Source organism: Caloenas nicobarica, chromosome 3 (genome assembly GCF_036013445.1).
Source record: "Caloenas nicobarica isolate bCalNic1 chromosome 3, bCalNic1.hap1, whole genome shotgun sequence".
Lineage (NCBI taxonomy): Eukaryota > Metazoa > Chordata > Aves > Columbiformes > Columbidae > Caloenas > Caloenas nicobarica.
Genome location: NC_088247.1, coordinates 79,786,081 through 79,814,037, shown reverse-complemented (window position 1 = coordinate 79,814,037; position 27,957 = coordinate 79,786,081). Strand labels below are relative to the sequence as shown.

Genomic DNA, 27,957 nt, shown 5'->3' with positions numbered 1-27,957 from the left:
TCAATCTTCAAGTTGGACCGAAAGTCAGTATGAAGGTCAGTAAAATAATGAGTTTTTTCAAACCATTTCTACCTTTGTCATTTCCTTATATGACGGAGTCATCAAGGGAGAATCTTGAGGGGCTGACAAAGCCAGAGTCAGCTGCCATTCTTTAAAACAGTTATTTGAAAAGGAGCTACAAATCAACTGCTTAAACAAAAGCAAAGACTTCTTACCTGGTAGCTTTTTCTCTACTGGCTTCTGTTCAGGTTTCTCAGGACACTTAATTGTCAGAGCTTAAGGAAGAAGGGTGAGGCATTAGTGAAGGAATGTTAAGCTCTGTTCTGTCAGGAGCACTGAGTCTTTCTAGTCTGTTTTTATTACAAATTGTTTCTCCTAGCTCAGCCTGTTCTTCTGAAAAAAATAAGGCTGTAGCCTGTATCTGAGTGGCTAAGGTAGCACTTAGTCATTCTCTGAAGAATTCGAAGTAATTTTATTAAAATAATCAAGTCTTCATTTGTCTTGGGTAAATTAGGGAAAATATTTTTAAGTGACTCCCTGATACTTAACTTTTTTTTGTCAAAAGAAGTATTTACCTAAAATGCTTAGTTTCTAGTTCACTTTTTAAAATAATCTGCAATAGCATGGAAACTCCCTACTCAGTTTAGAGCAAGTTTTTGATCCTCAATATGTCATAAGCACTGTACAAGCACATTTTAAGGAAGTTAATAGCCTCATTCTTTTACACAGATTACAAGACTCATTCTTAAAAAAGGTTACTGTTATGTCTAGCCAACTAGATTTAGTGTTCTATTTAGTCTTTTATTTAAAATGCATTGAAATGTAATGCCTTAAAATACTATTTTGCCCATGGAGTAAAAAAAAAAAAAAAAAAGTTCAGTTCTGTCAACCGGGAAACAAAGCTAAGTGAATTTGTAAGTCCGGGATGTAACCTAGTTTAAATATGTAGATGGCCCCAAATACCAAAGCTACCCCTATTTTTCTTGGCTCTCCTAAAGTTAAGAAGCTACTAAAAAAAAAAAAAAAATCAGAAAACAGTGCAGCTAGTGGGGTTAAAACCTCAAATGTCTTCTGTAGAGAAGCCATTCAGAGTGCCAGAATGGAGCATTGATTACCTCTAGTCTCCATTAAGTCCTAATTCAAAAAAGCCTGTGGCTTGGGTTGAGGGGGGGGAAGGAGACAGAGTAAACAGAAGCAGGTGTCTGGTCAAACTCATTGCTACAGTTTGGAGAAGCAGAATTACAAGCTGCAACTCTGTGACATCCTAAAGGCTTTTGAATCTTTTGTCCTCCATATACACACCCAGGAAACACTTAAGCTTGTAAAGTATTTTCAATGCAGAAGGGAAGAATTTGACCATTTGTGGCCTCTTACTGAGAAGCTGATTTTTCAGAGTCACAGGCTGTTGTCCCTTCAGTTCTCCTTCTTCAGGCGCACCATATTCTGTGTGAAGGAAAGTGCACATAGACATGAACCCTTCAAAGACTCCAGAACCCAATGGCAGCCTTAGTTCCCTCGGCAGCTTGGACACCAAGGAGAGAAAGGGGTGGGCTCCTGCCACGCCAGCTGCTGCAGACATGAGCCTTCATCAACTGCTGGAGCATTTAGGAGGGTGCACAGGCTCAGGGGCTGGGGTGGGGCAGGTGACAGGCACATGGAGGTGCTGCTTACCACACCCACTTTAAAAAAGCCCCAGGTGGGGACAGCCCCTGTGTGCTGAGCAGTGGAGATACAGGGCAGATGCCCGCAGGTGTCACCCCTGAGCCCAAGTTCCTGCGGCAGCAGTGCCCAGGAGGGTGCAGGACTACACGGCTGCCCCACAGAAGCAAAAGCCATTCAGAGACGGGCCTGCCAACGCGTGGGCTTTTCAAAGGCAGTAGAAGCACATGGAAAAAGCATCGAGGGCAAGGGAAACTGAAGAGAGACTGAACCAGCACTACCACAATGCGAGAAGTGAGGAAATGCTAATTTTACTGTACTTGCACTTACTAAGACAAAGTGACAGGTATCTGGGATGGGCAGCAAGAAATTCTTCACTTGGGTTGTTTTTCTCTGGGTTCCAATGCCCACCAGCTGCTAACCAGTCATTTCCAAATATTTTGCGATAATCAAGCTCTGCGCCTTTTCTTTCAGCAGGAAGGATCTGTACTGACAGGAATGGCACGTGATATAATTAAACAACTTTCCAGAGAAGAAAATCTAAATAATGCCACTGACTCCTTGCTCTTACCTAGGTGTTCAGTATGTCTTAATGCTACCAAGAATCTTACAAACCCTATCGCCAAGTACAGACTGATCCATATATCCAGTACATTTTAAAGCTATTAAGAATCTTGCAACTCCTACCTCCATGTACTGACTGATCCATAAATGAATATCTAAGCAAAGATGTTACTGTATATGATGATGCAAGGATGCTTTTTGTAGCTATGGAACTGATGCTGCTTCTCTCTTCTATCATAAACATTTGCTGAAAGCTTGATTTGGTTTAGGTAATGCTATTTTCCTATTACAGAAGGAAAATCCTCGTATTACTGTCACTGAAACAGATTCAACTATGCTGCTTTTTTCTTTTTCCTTTTTTTTTTTTTTTGGCCAGAGCATGGTTTTTGTTAACAGTCCTGCATCTTCAACACAACTTGGACACTTCAAAATCCCCACCATTCCACCATCTTGTCCCAGTCCCCACCAAGGTAGCAGAATTCACAAGCAGGGCCAGACCTTGTAGCCCCAAGTGCCCTAAGTGCCCCACTGACTAGATAACATAGTCAGCACTTTACTTTTCTTGCACCCAAACAAACAGTAACCTTAAAATAAACTGAAAACAATTCCTTAGGCAATGATTTAATGTTTTTCCTCAGACTCATGCAATTCGTTGAAATATCACATACCTCAGACTTGTTCAAAACCTCCAGTTGACTTATCTTGGCAATAATTAGCTGTCTCAGGGTCTCTGGGTTCTTCTCCGTGTCCATGAAAGGGTTATTGTGACACTGCAGTGACCGCAAACTTGGCAGTTTATCAAGCTCATTGATAGATGACCACTGAAATGGAAGGGAACATTATTTCAAGGAAACATAAAACACACCTAATTTCAGAACAATACACAGTAACGCTGACTTTTCCTGTACAATGGCCATGACTGAAACTATTCTTTTGGTCAGCAGAACCAAGTACTTTCACTCTGTTCACTTAGCTAAGGAAAAAAACTGCACTGCATTTAACTAAAAAAAACCCCGAAAACAAACCACAAAACAAAACAAAAAACCCCACAAAAAATCTAGGAACTACTCCGCATTTTAGATCATTAGAATTTCAAAATTCTGCAAGAGGAATTATGCGGTAGCAGAGGGATATGACTAGCTACCATAAACATGTTTAACTGAGACGTTAAGAAATGTTTTTAAATTTTTAAATCAAGCCTCTGTGTTGATCAAAGTACTCAACAGTTACCTCAGGATCTTACACATACAATCAAAGACATTTTTAAAAAGCAAGTTGCAAGTTACTCTTAAGCAAAGACACACACATTTACAAAATGTGAAATTATCACAATCTAACCTACCTGTGATATTTTACTGTCATTTATTGCAAGGTGCTTTAGTGAAGGAAACATTTTAGTCTTGCATCCTAGAAAAAAGAGTAAATTTACAAGACAATAGTGAAAAAATTAAATTAACAGAATTATAAAGCTATGAATAAATTACTTCTTTTACATACCAAATCTAGTATCAGGAAAGTGTATAGAAGATAGTCCAGTGTTTCTAAGTATTAGTTGTTCTAATCTGAAATTTAATAGATACGATGATTACTGTACATGGCACAGGAAGTTTTTTTGTAAAGAAATACTACCTCATTTTAAAAAAAAAATCCCGAAGATCTAAAAAACTTTTGACATGACGCATAATCACTGACAAATGAACAGCAGCTTCACAGACAGTACCCAGATGTCAGCAGTGTTCAGGGAATAAATTTTTCAGAGAATAAGTGGCTCCAGGATTTAAATGGTGTGATTTTCCAGTGATTTTTTAAAAATAGCTTGTGGCTATTTAAAATCATGGCTGCTATTTTGGTGTACAGTGCAAGATAATATTTCTGCAAACTAGCAAAACTATTGTATTACTCCCCCAATTTTCCAGTCACTGTAACTGAAGTGCTTAAGGAACACACACACCTGCTTTCCCTGGGTGGTAACCCCAAAGCAGGGAATCAGAGCTCAGGCCTGTAACTACCATAAAGACACTGCTATTGAGAGAATAGTAAATCAGAAGAATCTCTGTAAAGGGTATTACCACAGACATTCTTTTGCAAAAGTGGAAATACATTTACCAATGCAGTATGGGAATTATACCATTTGTGTATGTTGTGGGGTTTTTTTGTTTGTATTTTGTTGTTGTTGTTGTTGTTGTTGTTGAGGCATATCTTTTTAAAAGTCTTTAAGCTACCCCAAAAAAGCACTGAAACTTCCGAAAGAGAGTGTCTGTGCAGGGAACATGCCACATGCTTCTACTTGTAGTGTAACAGCAGTAACCTTCCCCATAGTTAAGAGCAGACAATAGAGACAGGGATAGGGAAGAATTATCACAATTTTTTTTACCTCCCTCCAACAACTCTTTGTTTTGCTTTCATTACAAAGGACAAATAAGTAGGCACCACAGGTGTAAAGCACTCATGACAAGCATCCATCACCAACAATTTTGCTGTGTCAGCCTCAGGAGTGACACCTTCCCACAAACAGCCCAACAGCTTTCCGCAGGCTCTAACGACCCCCGAGATGGCTGTGCAGCTACTGAGGAACCCACATTGCACTGTCACAGCCAGAAAACTCTTCCTAAGAAATGACTTCCATGGCTCCTTTGCTTTGCTATTCCACACAAACTCTACAGTCCTGTCATCTTGGATAAAACCCTGTGCATACTAATATATAAACAACTTAGTAACATGATAAATCACTTTTGTTTCATAAGTATGTAATGAAAACCTAATAACATACAGCTTAAAAATGTGTTACTATACAACAGAAATAAGATTATATTAAAATAACTCAATCAAATAATGCAGTTACTCTCCTCAAGGGGGCAAAATGCCTCTATTTCAAGATTCCGTAAATCTTCCATGCGACGTCAATACTATCGTATTTCAGTCAACAATGACTATGGAGATGAATATCCAGGACAAAGAATTTCCAGCACATTTGTTTAACAGCTACCTGGGGAGATGTGCTATTAGATGCAGCTGATTTCCATCCAGTAACTGGTTGTCTGAAAGGTCCAACAGCTTCAGGGTCTGCAGGACATTATCAGGCCTGCCACATGGGGAAAGAACAAACACAAAGACAGAACATTTCAAGTTATTTGTTAATGAAAACACTAGTTTTCTAAGTATATAACTGCATGCAAATAATTGTGTACATTCATAAACGTTTTGAAGTACATCAGGTGAAGTTTGCGTCATTTATTTTACAGTTATGTCACGGTGATGTAAACATTACAGGAATGTAACTTTATCTGCCATGTAACTTTGCAGTCCATCAGTCACAAACGACTGACTTATGTTACTCATCTTACCTTTCTGAAAGTGTAATATTATTAGAAGTAAGGTACAATTCTTCAAGTGCTGGCCATCCTGGAGCACAAAGAAGAACCTAAGAGCAAAACTTCATTTAATATAACGAAAGATGGGAAAAATTATTCCAGAAACAGAGAAGCAAGTATTAGGGAATGCCTGGCCCTCCCCTCCTTCCGCTGTCTGGATCTACGAGTGCTGATGATGCCAAAGGGGTTCTGCATAGTCCCCAGCCTGAGGCTGGTACCTGCCCTGCCTCGGACTGTGACATCTGGGAACTCAGTTCAGTTTATAGATGTTCCCTATGATGGGTGAGGAAATTGCAGTATATACTTGACTACTAATGGTTCTGGAACTTTGGCAAATCTCATCAGGGCTGACGGGCTTTTTTAATGTCTTAATTTATTGAGCTTGAAGGCTTTGCTGTCATGGGACTGTGCCAGCACATGAAACCACTAAAAACCAAGAACTGCATTAAGTCAGCATCTATCCTGAAGTTTTCAAGTACTCTAAAGAAAACACATTAGTTCAAAAAGGCTACGAGTTGAAAAAAGATACATTGGTTTTAAATCTTATGTCCTGAAATTACATAAAAATTATTTTACTCTATAAAGATTTTTTTTGCAAACATCCACAGAAGATAACACAACTTCTAAAAATAAACAATTACAAAGCAATACAAATTGCTGTCATAAGACCCAGTTCTGCACGGAATTGTGCTAAGTATCAAAAATTGTGCAGTTTTAGCAAATGGAGTTCCATAAGCACTGGAACTGAGTGGTTTTCTACAGATTTTTGCCTGCGAGTTCCAAATTATTTTTTTCGCTGAGGTTTTTCTTGTGTGTACTCTCCAGAGTCAAATTAAGTGTGAGCTCATCCTGCTACTCCTTGTAGGTAATAAATTAAGCCGCCACCTCCTTTCAAAATGCATCTGAAATTGGCTACCAGATGCAAAGTTTTTGAGATGGAAGAACAAAGACATACACGTGCAGAGCATCATCGCCTAAAGCTTGTTTTGTCAGGAGGTTACAGAGCAGTGAAGTTTAGAGATCTGGACAACCAAATTCAACATGTTACATATATAGCTAACCAATTCTTCTGTAAGAGTCCACTAACCTAGACACCAAACAGCCTCCTTTCATCAACTATTCTTCATTCTCACTGTTACAGATGTATGGAGTTACACAGCTGGATGTAGGTGTAACTATTATTATATATACAATACAAAATATTAAAACAGATCTCTTCAGGTGGCAGCATATAATTTGGGGCTCAATGGCTTCACACACCAATATATGAAACATCATCCTGCTGTCATATCTGCAACACATGTAAACTTACAAACTCAGATATAACAACTTTTCCTGCTCCAGAGCAAGAACAGGAAACACCAATATTTCAACAAGACAGATCCAAAGAGTTTCTCTATTAGTGATGAGGAAGCCTGAAGAGAAGCCTGTAGAGCCAAGAGAACCGAGGTCCGTGTTCACTACAAAGAACCTTTAGGGGATTCCCCCACAAACGCCCTGTTTTGTGATGGATGGAACAGAAAAAACGCACAGAAGTCAAGCATCAGAAGATTTTTCAATAGACTGACCAAACGACTAGAAAATTGCCAAAACCAAATAACAGTCACATCACAATTCTAAGAAAAACTGCTGAATTTTCAACTTTTGCTAAACCAGCTTCCATACAGAAACAAAACTTCACAAATCTGACACCAAATTAGCACTCAGAAAAGACTGGGGGCTGTTGTGGGTAACTGGTGGAGAGGTTGGGACGAATTGCCAGTGGAGCAGCCACTGCTCATCAAAAAAGAGAAATGGAAATCAAAGACCTATTGTTAAAGAAATAGAGACAACAAGAATTGATTGTCACTGTGTAAGTCCATGATGTTCCTATATTTTCAGTCTCTTTATCCCAGGAAGCAAATAATATAAATGGGGAAGACACAAAGAAGCTTAAAAAGAATCATCAAAGCTATGAAACAGAGAATAGCTGTTCTCAGTTACTTGCATATAAAATATTGATAATTATTAAATGAAATTATCAGGTAGCAAGATAAAAACCCCAAAAGGGTATTTTTCTATATAGCACATAATTAAACTGGTGTTAAAAGATATGGATATCAAAATTTTCAAATGGTTTCTTAACACAGTTAGATAAATCATGAAACAAAAAATCCACAAAGATTCATTACAGATATATAGTCTCCAGCTCAGGAAGCCCCAGAATTCCAGATTACTTTATAATAAACTACCATATGCTTGCCCTTTGCCCAGAATTTTTCCCAACTGCTTGCTACTTGCCAGTGTCAGAAACAAAATCCTGCACCTCTGCTCTTCTTTTTTAAAACTGTTGCCAGATCTATGAATACGGCATGGAGATGAGTTATTTTGAAATGCTATTCACCATTAAATTGTTTTAATTTTAATTAAAACATTTCTAGGATTTTCAGGCTCTGCTGATATTCCCATTGACAATCACTGTATTTCTCTTTTGCCTGGATCATATTATTATTTTCTATTAAAAAGTTGACTTTTCAAAGTAACTCCCCATATAACATGAGCAGTAACATTTTCAAGTGGTTTGTTCACGGAGTATTAATGTCAGGTAGGTCTCTTTATTTTTTCCCTTTTGTTTGGCTGCCCATGAAGACTGCTTTTTAAGCACAGGCTTATGTCTCCCCACTTATAAGGGACTGAATCGAGCAAATTTCATTTTTATAAAAAAGATTTCTGAACAAAAATGTCTTTACTACCTATGATGAATCATCAGCTAGAGCAGAGTTTCCAAAACAAATGCAAAAACTACTTGCTTTTAAAATGCCCTGACTAACCTGGGGCTTCTCCCTGAAACTCCCTTTTGGACTCAATGATCGTGAGGGTCTCTTCCAACCAGAATGATTCCATGGTTCTATTCTATGAAACTGTTACGCCAGGGAATCCTGCCCTGCCTGCAGCAATGGCTCCAAGCAGTCCCTCAGCCACCCTGCTGTGGAGAAACTGGAACCACCACAAAGCACAGATTTACTGTGATGAGCACTGAACAACATTTAAAGTGTTTGTGGCTGCTTAATTCTTCCATTCACTGCACCATTCATATCGCTGCTGTTATGGAAGAATTATCAACTGTCCCAACATAAACCCACGGATGTTTTAAGAGTGAGTGGACGCTAAACAAAAATATAGCAATGACCCTCCTCTAGCCCTGCTGTGAGAGAAGAGAATGAAGAAGTTCAGTGGCTGGCAGCAAAAATCAGAAAATTCAGGTAATTTCACAATGCAGTACATACAAAATCTGCCCCTGAGAAATCCAAATAATGGGCAGGAATTTACAAGCCATTATAAGTAATGTGGTATGACTGAGAGGTGCTTCAGAAGCCCCATCTCTGAAAAAAAGGCCCACTGCTAACAAATCTGACAACAGGACTTTTTTCTTAATTAGACGTCATGTTAGGGGAGAGTCATATAAAAGTTTGCATGTTTCAGCCCCTGAAACAAGTCAGAGCTTTGTTTATTCTGTGCTCTGTGTTGCACATAACCAGGCACCATGTATTTCAAGAACTGTCAGTATGTGCAAAGATACTAAGCCAATCTCCTGCTGATGCAAAGTGATGCAAAACAAGTACTTCACGTCACGATATACATTCTTTCCATTTGCATTTGTTCTATTACATGCATTAAAAATACAGATCAACCTTTAATAACTACAAGGAATAAAAAAGTTTTCACTCATGCAAACCTTTCGGACATGAATTTATATTATACTCCAAGTGCTTTATCTTGACTTGGTAATTTACAAATGTAGATGAAGTGAAATGTTTCTTTCGAGACTCCTGTGCCCATATAACTTCCTACATTATGTAGGAACCACGTTAGTTACTACATAACTCATACAGTCATGCTATAGCACCTTTTTTCAAGCATGATTACATTTTAGTAGAATAATTTAATGCATAAACATTTCTTGTGCTTTACCTGCCTCAAAAACCTAACAATATAAATAAAAACAAAACCAGGAAAGGTTATTACCTCTGTCCATGTTATCTCAGTTTGATTAAGTGCCAGAATCCTCAATTTTGAAAATACACTGGATACAGAAGTTGATGTAGATGGAAATTTCATTTTGTTTTCACTGTGTAAAAAGAATAATTATGAGCATAATTAATAATTGCATTAATTTAAGTCACTAATTTTGAATTATGTATTAAAGATAAAACAAATTCACACACAAAAGAATTTAAAAGTCCCTGCCAAGGTGTCACATATTTTAAAATATTAGAAAACAACCTTCTAGTTATATTCAATCATAATCTTTCCTCATTTATTTTTCTGCTTCGTGAATACTTATTTATTTATCTGTGGCCTCCTTCCCCACTTCTTCTAAGTTTTGAATACGGAAAGAATGATTTTCATTAATATTAAGTTAAACAAAGTCAGATTTGGGGTCTAAAGTCCTTAGTGTCAATTGCAAATAAAGAGCCTACATGACTACTCAGACACCAGTAAAAAGGATGTAAAAGGGTGTAAAATCTACTCTTGATAGCAAACTATCACTATAAAATAGTTTAAAGATTCCCAACTCTGCAGTCTTCAAATTAGTTTTGATCACTTATCCCCAAACAAAATTTTTATTTTTTTCCTAAGGTCTGATCTACCTGTATATTATCATAAAAAACTCTGTAGTTATATATTTATGGTTTAAACATCCCCATTTAAACAAGCTCTTAGAGAGCTGGCGGATGGCTAGTCACTTTTATTCTTCTTTCAACATTTCTTGCACAAAAAGTTCAGTTTGTAGTCATAAGCGTCAGATTCCAGCATCAATCCCATTTTGCTTTGCAATTTTATCACAAATAACTTCTGAAAACCCTTCAGTCTAGACTACACTTCTCAAATATGGAAAACTGAAAAAATTATTCTAGGTGAATTAAAATAAATTCTCTGTATTCTCATGCATGCTGATAGTAATAAATCATGACAACATATGCTCTAGGCAAAGTTACATTTACAAATAGCACTCAGGTTGCAAACAGCTGTTCAGTGCTAAATATTGAAGAAAATGGAACACCTACAACTATTAAAAAATACATTTTTGTCACATTAACTGGGGTCACTTTTTATTAAGGTAACTTGGTATTTATTTCAATTTAGCTTAAATCTGTTTCAGTTGTTTTAGCTACATTGTGTGCACTGTTCAATGGAGGCTTTGGAAGCTACTAATCTCAACACAGATCTCCAAGACTCTAAAAAAAAGTCATGTTTTGGATTTCTGCCTTCAGTCCTGCTGCCCTGCTGCTGTCTTGAATGACTAGTACAAACTCCAAAACATCTGAACAACAACGCTTAAAGCAGAGTCAGCAGTCAAGGTGTTAACTTTGACAATAAAACAAAATAAAATTGCAGCTATAACATTAAGTTCTCAAAATTAGTGGTTTAGGCTGCTACCTATTTACAAACTTTAATCAGTTGTATTAGTTCACACCAGAAAATTATTCTGGCATGTGCAAGCTACAGTACATAGGTGTGTACTAGAAATGTCCTTTATTTTGAAATTCTTTTGTGAATTCTTTCTTGTTTCAATGGAACCGCAGCTTTATTTAACAACATCCTCCCTCCTCTTCCAATGTCATCACTGTACAAGAGATTTTTGCCTTGGTCTGTTACCATGATCCACAGTTCTTATCAGCATCATTTCAGGACAGAAACAGACTTGGTCTTGGGATACTTGAGGTTTGGTTAAAGCATTATGGATATTTTAGTTTGCTGTCAAGACACTGTTGGTAAAGCATCATTCCCAAACAAAAGTGGGCTCCTAAATAAAGACTCGTCTGTGCAGTCAGAATATATCGACAATAAGAAAAACCAGAGATAAAGTCTTAAGACACTTGGAATGACTCTAAAAGAAAATGAAAATATATTTACAGTTTTTCTATGCAGAAAAAAATTTCTAAGCTCATGGAAAAAACCCAAACAGGTTTGCAAACCCAGAAGGCAAACAGACAGCTACTGGTAACCCTAACTAAAAAATGCGCAGCAAGATTTTTAGCGGTAAGGATGCGTTACTGGTGCTTTCCCAGGCAGGCTGCACGCTCCTGCAGCGGTGCCACCTCAAGGTCTTGGCTTCTTCTGCATGGCCCATCTGCCAGGTGAGTCCCCAGGTCCTGCCAGTGCCACCCAGACCCAAGCCTCCAGAGGGCCTGACCCTCTGCAGTGGCAGGTGCCCACCATGGGCCTGGCTCTGCCTGCTGAAGCTGGCTCTCTGCTGCAAACCAGCCCCACTGCACACGTGCAACGGGGACGTGTACACGTGTTACAGCAGCTCTTGCTTGGGGCAAATGAAGCTCAAACAACAAGGGAATTGTCTTAGATGGCACAGAAATGTGTAAGGGCATCTTATGATGCTGTAAACCTAAGTTTCTATGCTTCCTGCTTCCTCATCTCTATAAAGTACTCTGAGTATTTTGGTCTAACTGCTTAAAAGTCTACAGCACCCTGTAAAAAATCTATAATGCATTTTAACCCAGTCTCCCTCGCCCACAAGCCAATTTGCATAAAAATGATGCAATCTGTTATGTAGAACACATTGACAAATGCCTGAATTCCTGAAAATGTTTAATGGCTGAAATCTGTATTCTTTTTTTCAGACAACTGTGGTTTTTCTAATTTTACAAAACTCCAGTCAACATCTACCTGTCCCAAGCACTTCTCCAGAATTTAGTTTACATAGATGCTAAACTCCTAGGGTTCTAGCTTTTTCTTGAAAAGGGATGCCTGAAAAATATAGCACACACATGAGTTGTTTAAGGACTTTTTAAAAAAGTATTTTAAAACTTAGCTCCCATTAAAATTAGTATTGAGACATCCAGTTACCTTTAGAAATCTGACCCCACATATAAAAGAGCCTCTTCTTTTTTGTCCCTACCTCAAATGAAAAGAAACCCAAATATGAATATTTATACCTGATATTAAGTGTTTCCAGATTTTGAACTTGAGAAGCAATAGCTGTTACCGTCTCCCAAGATGATATCAGATTTTTTGATAGATTTATATGCCTAATACCTGAAATTTCACATTAAGAATAATAAACTTGTCTCAAATCTGCACTTCCTTTTTCAGAAAAGAGAATTACGGTTTGATTTTGAATCAAATAAACAGAAATAGATCACATTTGTTCAGGCTAAGAGATACTACTGCTCAGTTACAGCAAATTTTATTTTGATTTGTGTTATGGAAATGACTTAGAGTTTTATAAAAGAGTTTAACTTTAAAAATCCTAAAATTGATTAATTTCTGTATTGACAGGAACTCTTACCAGTCCTTATAAATGAACAAATAATACCTGCTTTGTATTTCTTTAACATCACTACGACACACAGTATATTGAATACATTATTTATTATATATTGGAAACCTCTTGTGCCTACAGCATTTTTACGTATTTATGTATTTTTATGGGGTTATATACTCTAAAGTTAAATTAAAAAAAAAAAAACAACCAACCAACCTCCCAAACATTGGTGCAGCCTTTTGAAATTGCAGTCACAGTAGCAACCTATGACAATATTTCTGTTTTTACCCACAATTTGCATTCCCTCTCAAAATCTGTAGGCATCTACTTTTTAACTCTGTAAACATTGCCTTAAGCTTCTAAATATAAACTCCAGTTCTAAATAGTTTTAATAAAAGGATACAAATATCATTCATTGAAGTGAACACTTGGAATGCTAAAATATGTACTTTATTTGTGGTATCATCCAATATAGCAAAAAAGGATACTAGCACATGTTCTGCCGATTTCCTCTTTCTGCCCAGCATGGCTCACTGCACATTCACGCACCGAGATATCTACCAGTTGGTTCAGTTGGCTAAATGAGAAAGAACATTCTGGTAAGTACTATTCAGACAGAAATAGGTATGTTATATAAAAACCTGGTTGTTACAAATAAATAATATCCATTTTATACATATAACCTCCTTTAGAATTAGCAGTGTACATGTTGCTACATTGCAGTATCTTTCTTACTCGAAAACAGACACATCTCGTCTGTTTTTTGCCTTTACATTGCTACTACAAAATAGGTCTGGTTGAACTACAACCCCCACCCTCCAAAAAAACCAACCAACCCTCACCCAACTGAAAAAAGTGTGATAAAACAGACAAAATATAGCTATGCAAATTGGAATTTAATTTGAGGTTTCAAGTTAAACAGGTTTCTTGTAATACTTTCTGCAAGAGGTTCTAAGTTATTTGTGCATTCTTCATATCTCTTATAAAAAAAGACGAAAAAGAGTATTTTGAGTGCTTAGTACATTCTGGGAAACAAAGGGAGAACGGTTGTGGGATATCAGCTCAGAAGGAGACGGCCACCTACTAAGCTGATATCTCGCTGCTGCTGGAGGCCATTAAAACTGCAATCTATTACACATCATTAGGTTACTTTCTCTCTTACCCTTCCAGATAAATGAATATAACATGAACTGACTGAAAGACTTCCTCACTAGCAGTACAGTGATTTTCTGCCTTCCCTCTCTTAGTTACAAAGTCATTATTGATACAAGTAAACAAAGATGAAATAATAGTGAATTATTAAGAAAATATTAATATACATCTACTTAAAAAGGGCCATGCATGTGTATGATTTGCAATGTCACAATAAATTGTCTTACCCACTCCTCCCCAAATATCATAATCTCCTACTTTGTGAAATCAAAGCGATCTCTCAAACGTGACATAATTCCAGTTCCTATCTGTAAAACAGGTAAATTATGAAGCCACAATAGGAAGATTTCTTGCCTTTTCCACCATAGTGCAGCTTGGCTTACTTTCAGAGATATGATAATATTACATGCAAGACAGCCAGCTTCCTTTCCTTAAAGCTGAACTACTACTTGACTAATCGGTCACTAACAGTATAACTTAGATTTTCATATACTACACTTGCCTTTGTTGTTCTGCAATAGAATCCATGCCAACAAATTCTACAGTCTTCTTTCCAAATACTAATGTATTCTCTGTCCCATGTTGAACATCTTGCTGATCATTCAATCCGTACCGATCCTTTACTGCTGTAAGAAAATCTACTCCAAAATTTGCCTTGTTTGGCCGAATAAACGATCCTCCTCTAGGATGCCTAAAACAGAGCAGCCAGGAAAAGGTGAAATATGAAAAGTTATCATGAGCAGTCTCAAAGTACTAATGATTAATTTTTTTAAATACTAAGAACCAAAGCAGTCAAAAGGCAATTCTACAGGCTCATTTTGGACATCATTGTTCCCACTCAGTGAGACCGAGTAAGACTTACAAAGTATCTTTGATAGCATTTTACCCAAGAAGTTCACAACGTGAGATCCCACAAGAACTGAAGCACCAGATTTCCAAATGTACTTCCACATCAAAATTACAGTGTCAGTGCATTATTAGAAATAACTGCTATGTTGTTTCCAAACTCCTAGTGAACTAATTTTTTCCAGAAAATTATGTTTCTACCCATGGATAGACACGAAGTTACCGAAATCATACAACAAAGGTGTTCGGAGTCTTACCACAGCCTAAGGCCCAAAGGAATACTCATAACACTCATGGCTTCATCATATTTGACTTGAATAATTAACTTGTAATTCTAAGAGAATGCAGCCTTGTCCTTCCAACTGCGCAAATGACACAAGATGCAAATTGTACCACTTGGAACTCTTACACAAACTCAAACTTCTAAAAATTCTGATACTAACTCAGCAACAATTTTGAAACTGAATATTCGACAGAATTATCCAGCTAATGTATGTTCTACACAGTCCTATGAAGTTTCTTAGTTTTTCTTGAGCACTGAAAAAACTTCATTGCATAACAATCTCTTGCCATGCAATTGCTTTGACAGTACCTATCAAAGTTAGGAAGGAAAAACAGTATCTAGGAAGAACTGGCAGAGACAAGTTGTGGGAATGATATCACAGAGCAGATGGAGGATCTGATAGGAGGATCATCCAGAAAACAGCAGGAAGAAAATTGGTAGTTATGATTACCTGTCTGCCTTCCAGCTGAGAAGAATACAGACTTTGGTTTGAAAGTACCCAGGAGGAAGAAATCACTTATGTAAATAAAACTCCTCTTTTCAAAACAGCATATAAACGTCAAATGGCTAATTAGCAAACCATAATATAAATCACCAATACTACAGAATACAAAAATCTCTCAGAAAAACAGTAACTAGAGACCTCAAATCCTATGGACCTATTACAAGTAGATGGAATAGGTTTTGCAACATATAGTCACATTTTTATTAAAAATTCAGTACTGGAAATTGCCTGTGCCAGTTTCATTCATTAACATTTCTAATACTTATTTAAGTACTCTCATATCCTAAAGAAGGATCTGGGTAGAAACTAGATAGTATTTACTTTAAAATATTTTCAGTCTAGTTCTGTACTGACTAAGTCTAGAGTGCAATGATTACAAAACAAGCAGAAAGGCATACTCTTTGAGAAAGTAAATCCAGTGTGTACTTTCATGTTCGATAAGCATTTTCAGTTCTCTACATTTTTAACCCAGTAACCTTCTCTTAAGTCTTTTTTCCCATTGTTTTGAAGTTCTTCCTAGTTTGCAAACATTTGGCTAGTAAAGTTCCTCAAATATAAAAATTATGTGATTCTTTCTTAACACCACTTCTTAAAACTGTAAATGACATTTTCACCATCTTAACTGTAACATCTCCTACCTGCAATGTATATCACGTTTGCATTAAATTGAGTCAAAGAGCTTCACAGATGGCAGATAATGCAGGATTCTACTTGGGGCTCTGGAAAGAAAACTTGTACTCCTGCCTATCTATAATTCACTCCAGGTCCTGCTGTATGTTTATTCTGACATTTTGTCATTGCCATCCCTCTGCACTCAACAGTTCTGTCACTTCCTCTGCATTCCCCAAACTTCTGACCGGAGTTAATCTAGACTCCCACACCTGCATCCCTTCTGTCACGCTGTTTATTCCAGGTGTAGCCAAGCCCTTTGAGTCTCTCCATCATCGTACCCATTCCTAAGCCCATTTCTGTCCTCTCAGGTCACCATTTCTATGGGTATCTCCTTCCTCATTGTCTTTCCAGAAGCCAGTAGGAAAAATACACAAAGGAAACTAGCTACCTTGCCCCTTGTCATTTGAAGCTACAGGAAAAGTATGGTGCATTTCTCCCTCAAGGCCCTTCTATTTTTTTGTTTTGATCACAGCAAGATCATAGGTTTTCTCTCTTCTATTCCTACCACTTCCAAGCACTATGCATGTGATCTTATTAAATGTATACTCAAATCCATTCCACAACTTAGGTTTCTTTTTCAGTTCCAGTCTATTAATTTGATCTACTTTTTTCAAGAACTGTCACAGAGAAGGCCAGAAATGGAGACTGCAATAGGAAGCTATTTTCAGGCAAAATGATTGTGTATTCAAGGAGAGAGGTCACTTACCTATAGCCCTTTTTCCCTAAAATACACTGCCTGTATTAACTTTCATGCTAGGGAATATGAACTGTACTAGCCATATGTACCTATCAAACAACTAATGTACAGCACCTGGACTCATGAAAAAGGACATCTATTAGCAATCAGTCTCCATAACTGGGAACTAAACAGATAAATCCCAATCCAAAGAGTCATCCAGCACACATATCATGAGATGGAAGAACCTGCAGATCACTGATCAACCTGACTTAAGCTGGACATTCAGAAGTCTGAGAATAGGGGTTTTGCTCCCATGTATGTAAAATGTCCTGCAACCAGGACAACACACTGTGTGGAAATGAAGTGGTAGAAGATGCCCCAAGTTCCTTAAGCAGAAAATCTGGAATATGCCCAAGTGAGGCTCTGATAACCAGCTGGCTCTGGTTAATATTGACACTTCTTACTGACTTTTAAAATAGAGAGGTTGACCCTGATCTCAGAAGTCAACTTGTAGGTCACTTCCTATTCATGATCCAGTAGTCTGAAGCAAAACAGTTCATCTTATGACTCGATGATCTTGAAGGTCTCTTCTAACTGGAATGATTCTGATTCTATGACCTTTTAGCATTCCCAGGGCCCTTGAAACATATTCATTAAATATTAGATTAGCAATCAGCTTCCACTGGTTAACTATTTCCCTGAACAAAGAAGAAATTCAGCATCATTCTTCTTTGCTAATATTAAGCAAAGTGGTGGTACTGCTCATCATTACAGGTATATGATGGCTCATACATACACTTCTCAGTACCTGAAGAATTACACAGTAGTACATAAATTGTGTTCTGCCAACAGTTACACACTTGAGCTGTCTGACTGCAGAAGCAAGCTTCTGAGCCAAAGAGAGAGATCTCAGCTTTATTGGCCTAGAGAGTAAAGGTGGATGGAAGGGCTTCTTTGCCCAGTATCAGCTGTTTGCAATAATTATCTCAAGGCAATTATCGTCATGACTGGGGCACACACTCTACAAAGCTCATAAGGTGTCTTAAAATATAGCTGTCTGAATCCATGCTCATCTTTTCTAGATAGGCTGTGAATAGATCTCTTCCTTTTAGGGGAAGGTGCTCAACAGATTCTTTTAGAAGAATCTACATGCTGCAGTAAAGAAAAACCCTTCAAGTTTTAGAACAGTCCATGGCAGCTGTAGCATTGAACAATGCTTGTAAGTGACACCTAACACTAATTCGCTATGGTATATCAAATTCTTGACTGCAAAGCAGCAGCTTTGCAAACATCAGCAAGTAGTTGAAGTTCCTGCAAGTTAACCTTAGTCAGACATGAAAACAGGAGGGAAGGAGGGCATCGGCAGTTCCAGATGCTATCTTTAGGTTCTGCTGGTGCACGGGACATATTTGAACAGTGGTCAGGGACAACAGTTTTGTTTCAGCATTGTTCACTTGACAGCAGAGAGCAAAAGTCTCTGACAGGCACAGTGACATGCAGTGAAGCAACCAAAACTTCCTAACAGAGACCTTTGGAGGCTAAAAGGAATCTTGGGAACGCATTCTCCCCTTGCTAAGCAGATATTGCTTTTTTTCTTCATAGACACTAAAATAATACTGACATCTTCCTGTATTTGAAGAGTTTGTTTGTGCTCTAAGTAGATATTCCTGGAGGTGAATCTGTCATTCGTGAAGGATAGTCTCATTTAATATAAACAGATCTTCTTTTGGGCACCAACATAAATTTGATGCAAATGGTAACATCTGATTGGCCACAACTGCTGTCTGTAAATTTAAAAACATGTCCACACATAACTTACAGAACTCCTTGACGAAGGAAAAACTGAAAACCTGTTAATGCCTTTGCCAGGATAACCTGGCATTTCAGAGCTATACAAATATACAGAAGTCAAAGTTCCCACCAGAAGAAAATTCAATAACACAAAGGGGAGAAAAAGGCCACAAAGATCTGAGAAGCAATTGTAATTCTGCCAGGCTGAAAACACCACAGGAATGAGCTTTTACTATACTTTCCTCTGTTTCTCTGGCTTGCTGTGAAATCAAATCTGGAGAAACAGGTTACAATTTAATGTGGTCAATACCTCTAGTAACAGTATCTGCTGAAATATCAGATCTGGGAAGAACAAAACATTGTTTAATAGGTGGGGGGGGGGGGGGCAACATGTTCCTTTCAGTTACAACTCAAAGTACTCTAAATGTGTGACAGAGCAGAACACTACTCCCATCTTGTGAGGCAAGCAGAGAAGCATGTCATCTGCTGCTGGGGATCCCACATATTTCCCCTGGCAAAATGGCAAGGATAAAAACAGCTGCTAAAATAGCAATGGCTGTGTAAATACTGTGTGTGAGTGGAATACCCAAAACTGACTGAAAGGAGGGCTAAGGAGGAAGATGACCCTCCTGCCAGATTAAACAGGGTGGGGAGGACTTCACTTGACAGAAAGAAGAAAAGAAGCTTGAACATCTGTAACTGTGGGGAGAAAGAAGAGGGTACCAGAGCAGCAGTGAAAACCTGGTTTGATGCCATCTAAATTCCCCCCACCAGCAGCACATCTCTGCCTCGGCCAGAGCTGTCTCCCGGCCAGATATGGAGATGAGCATGTGCCTGGTGAGGGGACAGACATCATGGGGAGCCACAGATATGTCTCGCTTCCCAGTGCACACATGCAACTTCAGGGGTGCTTTCACACATGTGAACAGGCTGTGGGAAGCCAGGCAGGGACCCAGAAGCTGGAGGACCGACATCTCCCGCAGGAGTGTGTGCAGTCAAAGGGAGCTGCATGTGCTGGGAATCCCCATGTCCCACGGGAGCACAGCCCTGGAACTGCGTGAATGGGTCTCTAGGGCAAGAACTCATGTGAAAGCATACTCATGATTCAAGAGCTGTATGTAAATTTTAACACTATTTTAAGGCTTGATTACTCTTTTCTCTTGAAGAACTGTAGAACACAGATTCTTTTAATTACATGATACGCTACTGCAACTGACAGCTACAATAATAGCTTCCTCAATTATTAGGAAAGACGACTTTATTATCAGGCAAAAAAAAAAAAAAAAAAAAAAAAAATCACAAAAATGCCACTCGAGTATGCATTGCCATTTCCAGCTAATCCAGAGTTGATGAACATGCTCATGATGTCAACATATTTTGAAACATGGCTGTTTTGTTCTTTGGTTCTCATATTCTTAAGAAATTTTATTTATTTATATATATACACATTCTACAAAGAAACAATTTCCTCCCACCCTCAAACAGTAGTAGTAAAGAGGTGACATTTTAGTGCTTTTTGTTTGTGTGTTTTAGCATCTTCTTGGTAAAATAAGGTAACCATTTTTTACTTAAGTTTGCCTACATCTTCACAATTGGTATATGAAATACAAACCAGTCTACACACAGAAAGTTCTGTCTGTGAGTCATGGTTGACTGCTAGAACTATTATTCATTCTCTTAGACTACAGAAGGACTTTCTCTGATTTGGACAGAGTACAAATAACAGGTATTTTAAAAACAGCATGTTTAAAGATCACTACATTTAAATTTGTTACAGGTATATGCAGCTTCACTTAAAAAGTTGATTCTTACAAGAACTGAAATCACCACCTGAAATCTCATCTCTGGGAGCACACTAGTGGTTGCTAGAAAAGCAAGAGTCTATACACGTATATAAATATTATACACATACAAATGCAAAGCACACAAGTTTCTGAAAAACATTGACAACATGCTCAATTGCTTCTTCTGTCCAGAGAAATTCAGAATGGTTAACTAATTACTTTTATTATTTCTCCTACAGCAGAACATAACTAGCTTCAACTTGGAAACTCCTTCAATTAAATTCAAAGCATTTAAGCAGCAACTTCTGCTAATACATTCATTCAAAAGACATGGTTGCTTTAAGACCATAGCTTCCAATTCTTTTGCTAAGAAAAATCCAGCAATGTTATTTTTTTTCATGGATTAAGTGTGTTTATCCTCCTTAATACTTGGATTATTATTATTATTATTATTATTATTAGATACAAGGGAAAAAAAATACAGTCCTCATAGGTGTTTTTCTTCTTTATTTTTCTAAAAAAACAGATTTTGTTTTATCATTTCATTTTCTGATAATGAGGTCTCTAGAGCACCTCACAGGAATGTAGAACATAAAGACTAAGAATTCTGATTTGCACTACTGGAAATAATCTACCCCTTCCCTGTTTATGTCTTGTTTGGCTACAAGGTAAGAGACAGTATTCCCAGAAAGGATTTCAAAACAACTACTTTCTAATTTTGCATTATTTAATAGATAAATTCTGCTGCTGCTTCAGTCTGAGATGAAACAGCTCTACTTGCTGGTTTGAGAACAACTTTGATCAGAACTGATAATGAAGTATACTCTTTAACAAGCCCTGAACCGCTGGCAGGTCTCAATACAAATACAACAGCCTTCTTTGCTACCCCAGGAAATTCCATTTTCCTTCAGAAGACCTTTTGGCAGATACAAAACTAGACCTACTCTCCCCACAACACAGAAATAATAATTTGAATATATTTTTTTTTTTCTATGTGACATTTTACAGTAACAGGTCTAAGTTCCGTACCATATTCCTATATTCAGATAGGAAAAAGTGACAAGACTCATCTACTGATAAAAGTGAAAATGATCACAATTTTCAGAAGCTGAAAACACATGCTAAAATGTTAGTAAACACAGGCCCTCTTATCACATGCTCTTAATTATTCTTTTGGATGAAATCCTTACAACGAATTTTCTCTGTCAAATCATATATTGAGAGCAAAACAAAGTGCATATACAAATACACCACCTCTGGCTCTGGAAAAATCTTTGAACCGAGACTAGCCAAAGCTAGTGAGACTTTGGAAAACTGTCACTACGTACTTTTCTTGTTCTTTCATACCTCTCCTGTCATCTGCTATTAGCCAATGTCAGAGGTAGGAAACTAGGCAAGACAAATCTTTAGACTGACATCATCTAGCTATTCTTGTGAATTTCATTTACAAGCAAGTTGAAAAAAAGAAAAAAAAAATTATTTCCTTATCCTCTCATTGATGGCTATAACTTTTTCAAGATAATTAACATGAGAAATTAATTTCAGAGAAAAGTCTTCCTACATTTTCCAACAAACCAAAGCAAAAACACGTAGAAAAGCCAGACCACAGACAGCTTTTAATTTATTTTCTTGGTTTGTCACTGTCTTTCATATTTTCAAAGGTCTTCTATTAACTCTAAGTGCTCACTGTCATGGGATTTGACTTAGATTAGATTCATTTCACTTGAACAAAGACCTAGAAGTCTCTCAATTTCATCTCATTATCATAAGACTGGCTGTGATACAGTGGTTAAAACAAACACCCACGTATCCCCACATCCTTTCTCCAAAAGCTGCCAATAGAAACCAGTTGGGAAAAATAGGACAACAGGGCAAGCATTTTAATCATACAGCCACAGAATATTCTCTCACCTTTCACCACTTCAGTGCTCAGGAACTCACTGAGCTAGCAGCCCTTCGTACTTAAGAGCCATCAATGACTTTTCTCCTATTAATTCATCTGGTTATTTTTTTAACTCACAAACTTTTAGCTGCTGTTGTGTCCTCTGACATGGAAATCAAAAGCTTGCTGCTGTTGCATCACCCTGGAGCCGTGTATTGCCAAATTTCAAACATGTTAAGTGCTCGAGTCTTTAATCTTGAATGTAATGCATGTATATACTTAAAAACCCAAAACCAGCTACACTGTGTTTTGCATGTATTAAATGCAAGTAAACATACTTAACAATTCCTCAGTGATACAAATACAATTCAAATAATTATCAGGAACTTGGTGTTCTCCCTTAACAAGATACATGCAAGTCATCTTAAGCCCAAATCTAAACTATATTAGAGACAGTTAATAGGGACCAACATTTCACTTCAGAATTACCTAAGGAAGGTAAGACATACTGATTTCCATACTAAAGTAGAGGGTCTAAACCTACTAAAGGTAATAATGTCCAAAAGTCACATTTTATTACATACCCCTGAAAACACAACTTGTATTTTTTAAGTATTTACCATATTCTAATCCCTGTCACTGGATTAATAACAATGCAACAGTTGTTATGGTGTAGCTAGTCACAGCATTCAGATTTATTATCTTTTAAATATCAGCCAACAGATAACAAAAAGGTTTGCCCTAAAAATTGCAAAAGAGCATTTTCCCATGACCATCTTGTCCATACGTGTGAAGTGCCAACACTGTGAGACAACTCACCTGCACTTAAAATACTGTGTTCCTTCATAGGTACCATCATGCTTTCCTCTCTGAGGATCATCCCATTCCACGCCAAGCCAAATTCCTGAAAAATATGGTAGATACACTTTCAAATTTATGGCATTATAGCCATAGAAATCATGGTTGGAAGGAACCTCTGAAGTTCTAGCCTAATCTTCTCTCTCTCAAAGCAAGAGATTAACATCAGCACTAAAACAAGTCAGCCAGGTAAGTCTTTACCCAGCCAGATCTTGAAAATCTCCAAGTAGAGAAAGATTCCAACTTATTTGGGCAGCCTATTCCAGTTTTGCTTTACTTCTGTAGAGAAAAAGATTTTCCTGCTGTCCAATTTGAACCTTTCCAGCCACAAGTAAGAAGAATTTGTCTCTGTCATCTTTGTAACCATCTGTCAAAGAGCTGCAGGCAGCTATTAGATGTCACTTAATCTTCTCTTCACCACACTAACCAGGTCCTGATCCCTCAACCTCTCTTCACAACAGGCATACATGGTCTATGCCATTGACCATCTTGGCAGCCCCTCACTGGATCTTTTCACATTTATCCACATCTGTCTTGAACTGGGATGGTCCCAAACCAGATACGTTATTCTAAGCACAACCTTATTAAGAACACCTGCCCCCAGAGGAGGATAACAGCTTCCTTTGATTTCTTGGCCATGTTCATCATTCTAGCTTAACCCATATCTTGCTTGTAACAAGACCTCACTGTTGGCTCATGTAAATGACAGTACCCACCTTAACTCCCAAGTCCTGTACAATAGACCCTGTGGGTTGCTAGTGCTTCCCAGTCTGTATTCTTACAAAGGTTTATTTCACACTACTTGTGGAAATTTATCCTCCTTGAATCTCTGAAGTTCATAAACCTTGCTCTGAATTGTAATTCTACCTTTTGTCACATCAGCCAGTTGAGGGTGAATGCTGTTCATTATCCAAGACACTGAGGAATATGTTAAACAATACAGACCCCAGCATTTATTTCTGTAGTACGTGTGCAGTACCAGATACCAAGTAATTGATTACCACTTTTCCACTTCTCAGACCTGTGGACTTTCAACCCGCTTTACAGTCCAACTTCCAAATAAGATTTTTATAGAGACACTGTTAAAAGACTTAAAGTCAATGAATATTATATTTCCTGTTCTCCCTTTGTCCATATTCCCATATATCATCACAGAAAGTAATTAGGTTTGCCAAGCACAACTTTTTCTTCTTTGCAAGTATCAGGTATTCCCAACTACCATCTTGTCCTTCATAGGCTTGGTGTCATAGTTTGATTGCGGGGTGACAATAAAACCGTGGCAGATGTATTGTTAACCCCCTCTCCCCCTTCAGCCCCTCCCTCTCTCCCCTTTCCACTAAGGACAGGCGATTGGGAGGGAATCACAGAATCACAGAATGTTAGGGATTGGAAGGGACCTCGAAAGATCATCTAGTCCAACCCCCCTGCCGGAGCAGGAACACCTAGGTGAGGTTACACAGGAAGGCGTCCAGGCGGGTTTTGAATGTCTCCAGAGAAGGAGAATCCACAACCTCCCTGGGCAGCCTGTTCCAGGGTTCTGTCACCCTCACTGAGAAGAAGTTTCTTCTCAAATTTAAGTGGAACCTCTTGTGTTCCAGCTGGAACCCATTACCCCTTGTCTTACTGTTGGTTGTCACCGAGAAGAGCCTGGCTCCATCCTCCTGACACCCACCCTTTATATATTTATAAACATTGATGAGGTCACCCCTCAGTCTCCTCTTCTCCAAGCTAAAGAGACCCAGCTCCCTCAGCCTTTCCTCATAAGGGAGATGCTCCACTCCATCATCTTTGTGGCCCTGCGCTGGACTCTCTCCAGCAGATCCCTGTCCTTCTTGAACTGAGGGGCCCAGAACTGGACACAATATTCCAGATGAGGTCTCACCAGGGCAGAGTAGAGGGGAAGGAGAACCTCTCTCGACCTACTAACCACCCCCCTTCTAATACACTCCAGGATGCCATTGGCCTTCTTAGCCACAAGGGCACAGTACTGGGAAAGAAGGTCCAAGAGAAGAGAGTTGGAAAAATTAAAAATGTTTTACTAATGCTACTAATAAAAATAGAGAAAATAATACAAAATACACAAAACCAATCTTGAAAGTCCTGGCAACTGCTCCAGCAGATGTGGGGCCGGCACCCGAAGTCCTGGACTGGACTCTGCAGCCAACCGGAACTGGATTCAGTCTGTCACTAGGCCTCAGTTCGCAGGGACAACTAGCAAGGTCCTCTCCCAATGTCGGCCATAAGGACAAGGGATGAGATCCTCATGATCTCTCACTCTTATATGCAGTATCATGTCAATGGGATGGAATACTTAGTTGGTCAGTTTGAGTTCACCTCCTGCTTGCACATCTTGCAAGACGCATAATTATCAAACGACCTTGCATACCATTGCTATGTCTACCAAAACATGTATCTGGCTTTCAGGAAAGCACAATTTGTAAGAAGACTTTAGCTAACAGAAAAATACACTAAAAGAGAAGCTTGTTTTTAACAAAACTAGGACACTTGGAAATGGACTCCAAAGGAACATGCTACATGATTTTTCCAGGAACTGAAGTGAGGCTGATGAATCTACAGCTCTCTGGTCATTATTCTTGCTTCTTCTAGATCTGTATGCAAGGTTAGACTCCTTCCAAGCATCAGCAATCTTCCCATCCTGTCAGCACAACGTTTCAAAGATGACATATAGTGGTCTCACAATCAGACTGGCCAGATCTTACAGCAAGCTGAGATGAGTCTTGTTTGTCCCCATGAACTTGCATATGCTATCAAAGGAGTGCCTAGTCTGTTGATCTGCTGCTGCCGCCTGTCTCTATCCTTCCCAGACCATGCCAGTACACAGAGACCAGGGAACAGCCTATCCATGAAAACTAATGGAAAAAGGAAGGCTCTAAGATCTTTCTGCTGTAAGAAACAATGTTACCAATTTCAATCAAAAGTACTTCTTACACTCTTTTTGACAACTCTGACTCTTAAAAAACTCCAACAACTTATTTAAGTTAGAAGTTGCCATATTTACACAAGAATGAGGAGGAAAAAACACTTTGTAAATTGCCACATTCTTCCCAACCTTTTTGTTTTTTTAAAATTAAGAACAACCTAACTAGAATTTTGCCAAGAAGCATTAAATGTAAAGGTTATTTACCACTGTGACGCTTACCTGCTGTAGGAGGAACACCGCCAACATAGCGCACGGTTGCATAGTCTGTGCCACACAGGACTCTCCGACCCAGCGCATCAGGAGGCACCTGGGCAGCCATCCTGGCAGAAGCGAACTCCGCGCCACTCACAGCCCTGCAGAGGCAGAGGCGACACCCTGAGCACGCACAAGTCACTGCTTTCACAAACCCCTACCCCGAGCTGCGCCGCGACTGCCCAGCAGCACGGTGCACCCCTGCGGGCAGGGCCTGCCCTCCCAGCGCTGCCGCCCACAGATCTCCCGTGCCCGCAGCGCTGAGGGGGCGACCCCCGCTACGGAGCAGCCTCCTTCGGTGGTGCTTTCTGGCCACGGACCGCGAACCGTCCCCTGCCCTCCCAGCGGCGCCCTCCGCAGCGAGCCCGCCCCACCACCGAGCGGGGCAGCTCCGCCAGGGCACCGCCGGGCAGGGGCCGCGCCCGCGGCCGTTACCGCGCGAGGCTCGGGCGGGCGGCGCGTGCGGCAGGTACGGCCGTTAAAGTAAGAACCGCCTCCGTGCCGGGGCCGAGGCAGCCGCAGGCGGAAGGCAGCTAACGCACCGGCCAGGACGGGCAGCCGCGGGCCGGGCCCGCCTTCTTCGCACCCGCGCCTGGGGCCGAACCGCCTGCACCAACAACTCCAGGAACAACCAGCCGCAACAGCCTCTCTTCCGTCCTGCGCCGAGTGACACCTATCGCTCCGCCCGGCCTATCGGCGAGCTCCTATTGGCCCCAAGCCCCCAGTGCCACCCTAGCTTGGCCACTATTGGCCTACCCCCATCTTCGACTCCTCACAGGTCATCGCCTTTACGGCAAATCGATGTGAGATGTCTCCGCCGTGGAGCTTCCTGGGTAATGCAGTTCGCCGAGGCGGCCACGCCGCGCGTGTTTGCCGCCCCTGGACTACACCTCCCAACATGCCGTGGGGCGGCAAAGTGGCGCTCTGATTGGGCGAGCAGGGCCTGCGGCGCGGGGCCCAGCCTGAAGGCCGCCCGGGGCGGAGCTGGGAGGAGAGGCTGCCGGGCGGGAGGGGATGTTCCTGTCCGGGGCTGAGGGGGTTTTGCCTGCCCAGTGCGCAGCGCCGGGGTCGGGCTCTGGCAGGGCCCCGTGCACGGGTGTTGGGGCCGGGGGTCCGGCCTGCCTGGAGGTAGCCACGGAATTTCGGTGAGCCTGTAAGGAGGCAGGGAGGTTCCCCCAAGAAACTGCTGCCCCGTTAAATGTTTCGAAGCAGCATGTGGTAGACAAGCTGTACAACTGATATGGAGTAAGAAAGCGTTATAACTGTTCCAGGACGTGGCTAATTAATAATTAAAGCAATGGATTCAGCATCAAGCAGCGCAGGTTCACAGGACCAGATCCTGTCAGGCTATGCCAGCTGGGCCCCTTTGGGATCAAACCGGGAGTTGGTTTGAATCAACATCAGGGAAATCCAGCTTTCTTTGTACATTTAGAAGCAAGCAATACACATTTTTC

At 39.7% G+C, this 27,957-nt stretch overlaps 1 protein-coding gene across 1 annotated transcript in view; it reads right to left on the bottom strand.

Moving 5' to 3' along the window:
• The window catches only part of TBCE (tubulin folding cofactor E), a 29,022-nt gene extending 1,858 nt beyond the window's left edge, over positions 1-27,164 (bottom strand). The window contains exons 1-15 of the mRNA XM_065630837.1: positions 27,046-27,164; positions 26,471-26,604; positions 23,272-23,356; positions 14,513-14,701; positions 13,347-13,435; positions 12,530-12,629; positions 9,600-9,702; positions 5,568-5,644; positions 5,210-5,305; positions 3,721-3,785; positions 3,566-3,630; positions 2,892-3,044; positions 1,990-2,143; positions 1,375-1,443; positions 216-275 (exon numbers count right to left, since the gene is read on the bottom strand). Of these exons, the coding sequence (XP_065486909.1) occupies positions 216-275; positions 1,375-1,443; positions 1,990-2,143; positions 2,892-3,044; positions 3,566-3,630; positions 3,721-3,785; positions 5,210-5,305; positions 5,568-5,644; positions 9,600-9,702; positions 12,530-12,629; positions 13,347-13,435; positions 14,513-14,701; positions 23,272-23,356; positions 26,471-26,570 (1,405 nt within the window). The 5' untranslated portion in view covers positions 26,571-26,604; positions 27,046-27,164. The remainder of the gene's footprint in view (positions 1-215; positions 276-1,374; positions 1,444-1,989; positions 2,144-2,891; positions 3,045-3,565; positions 3,631-3,720; positions 3,786-5,209; positions 5,306-5,567; positions 5,645-9,599; positions 9,703-12,529; positions 12,630-13,346; positions 13,436-14,512; positions 14,702-23,271; positions 23,357-26,470; positions 26,605-27,045) is intronic.
• Positions 27,165-27,957: the final 793 nt, after the last annotated feature.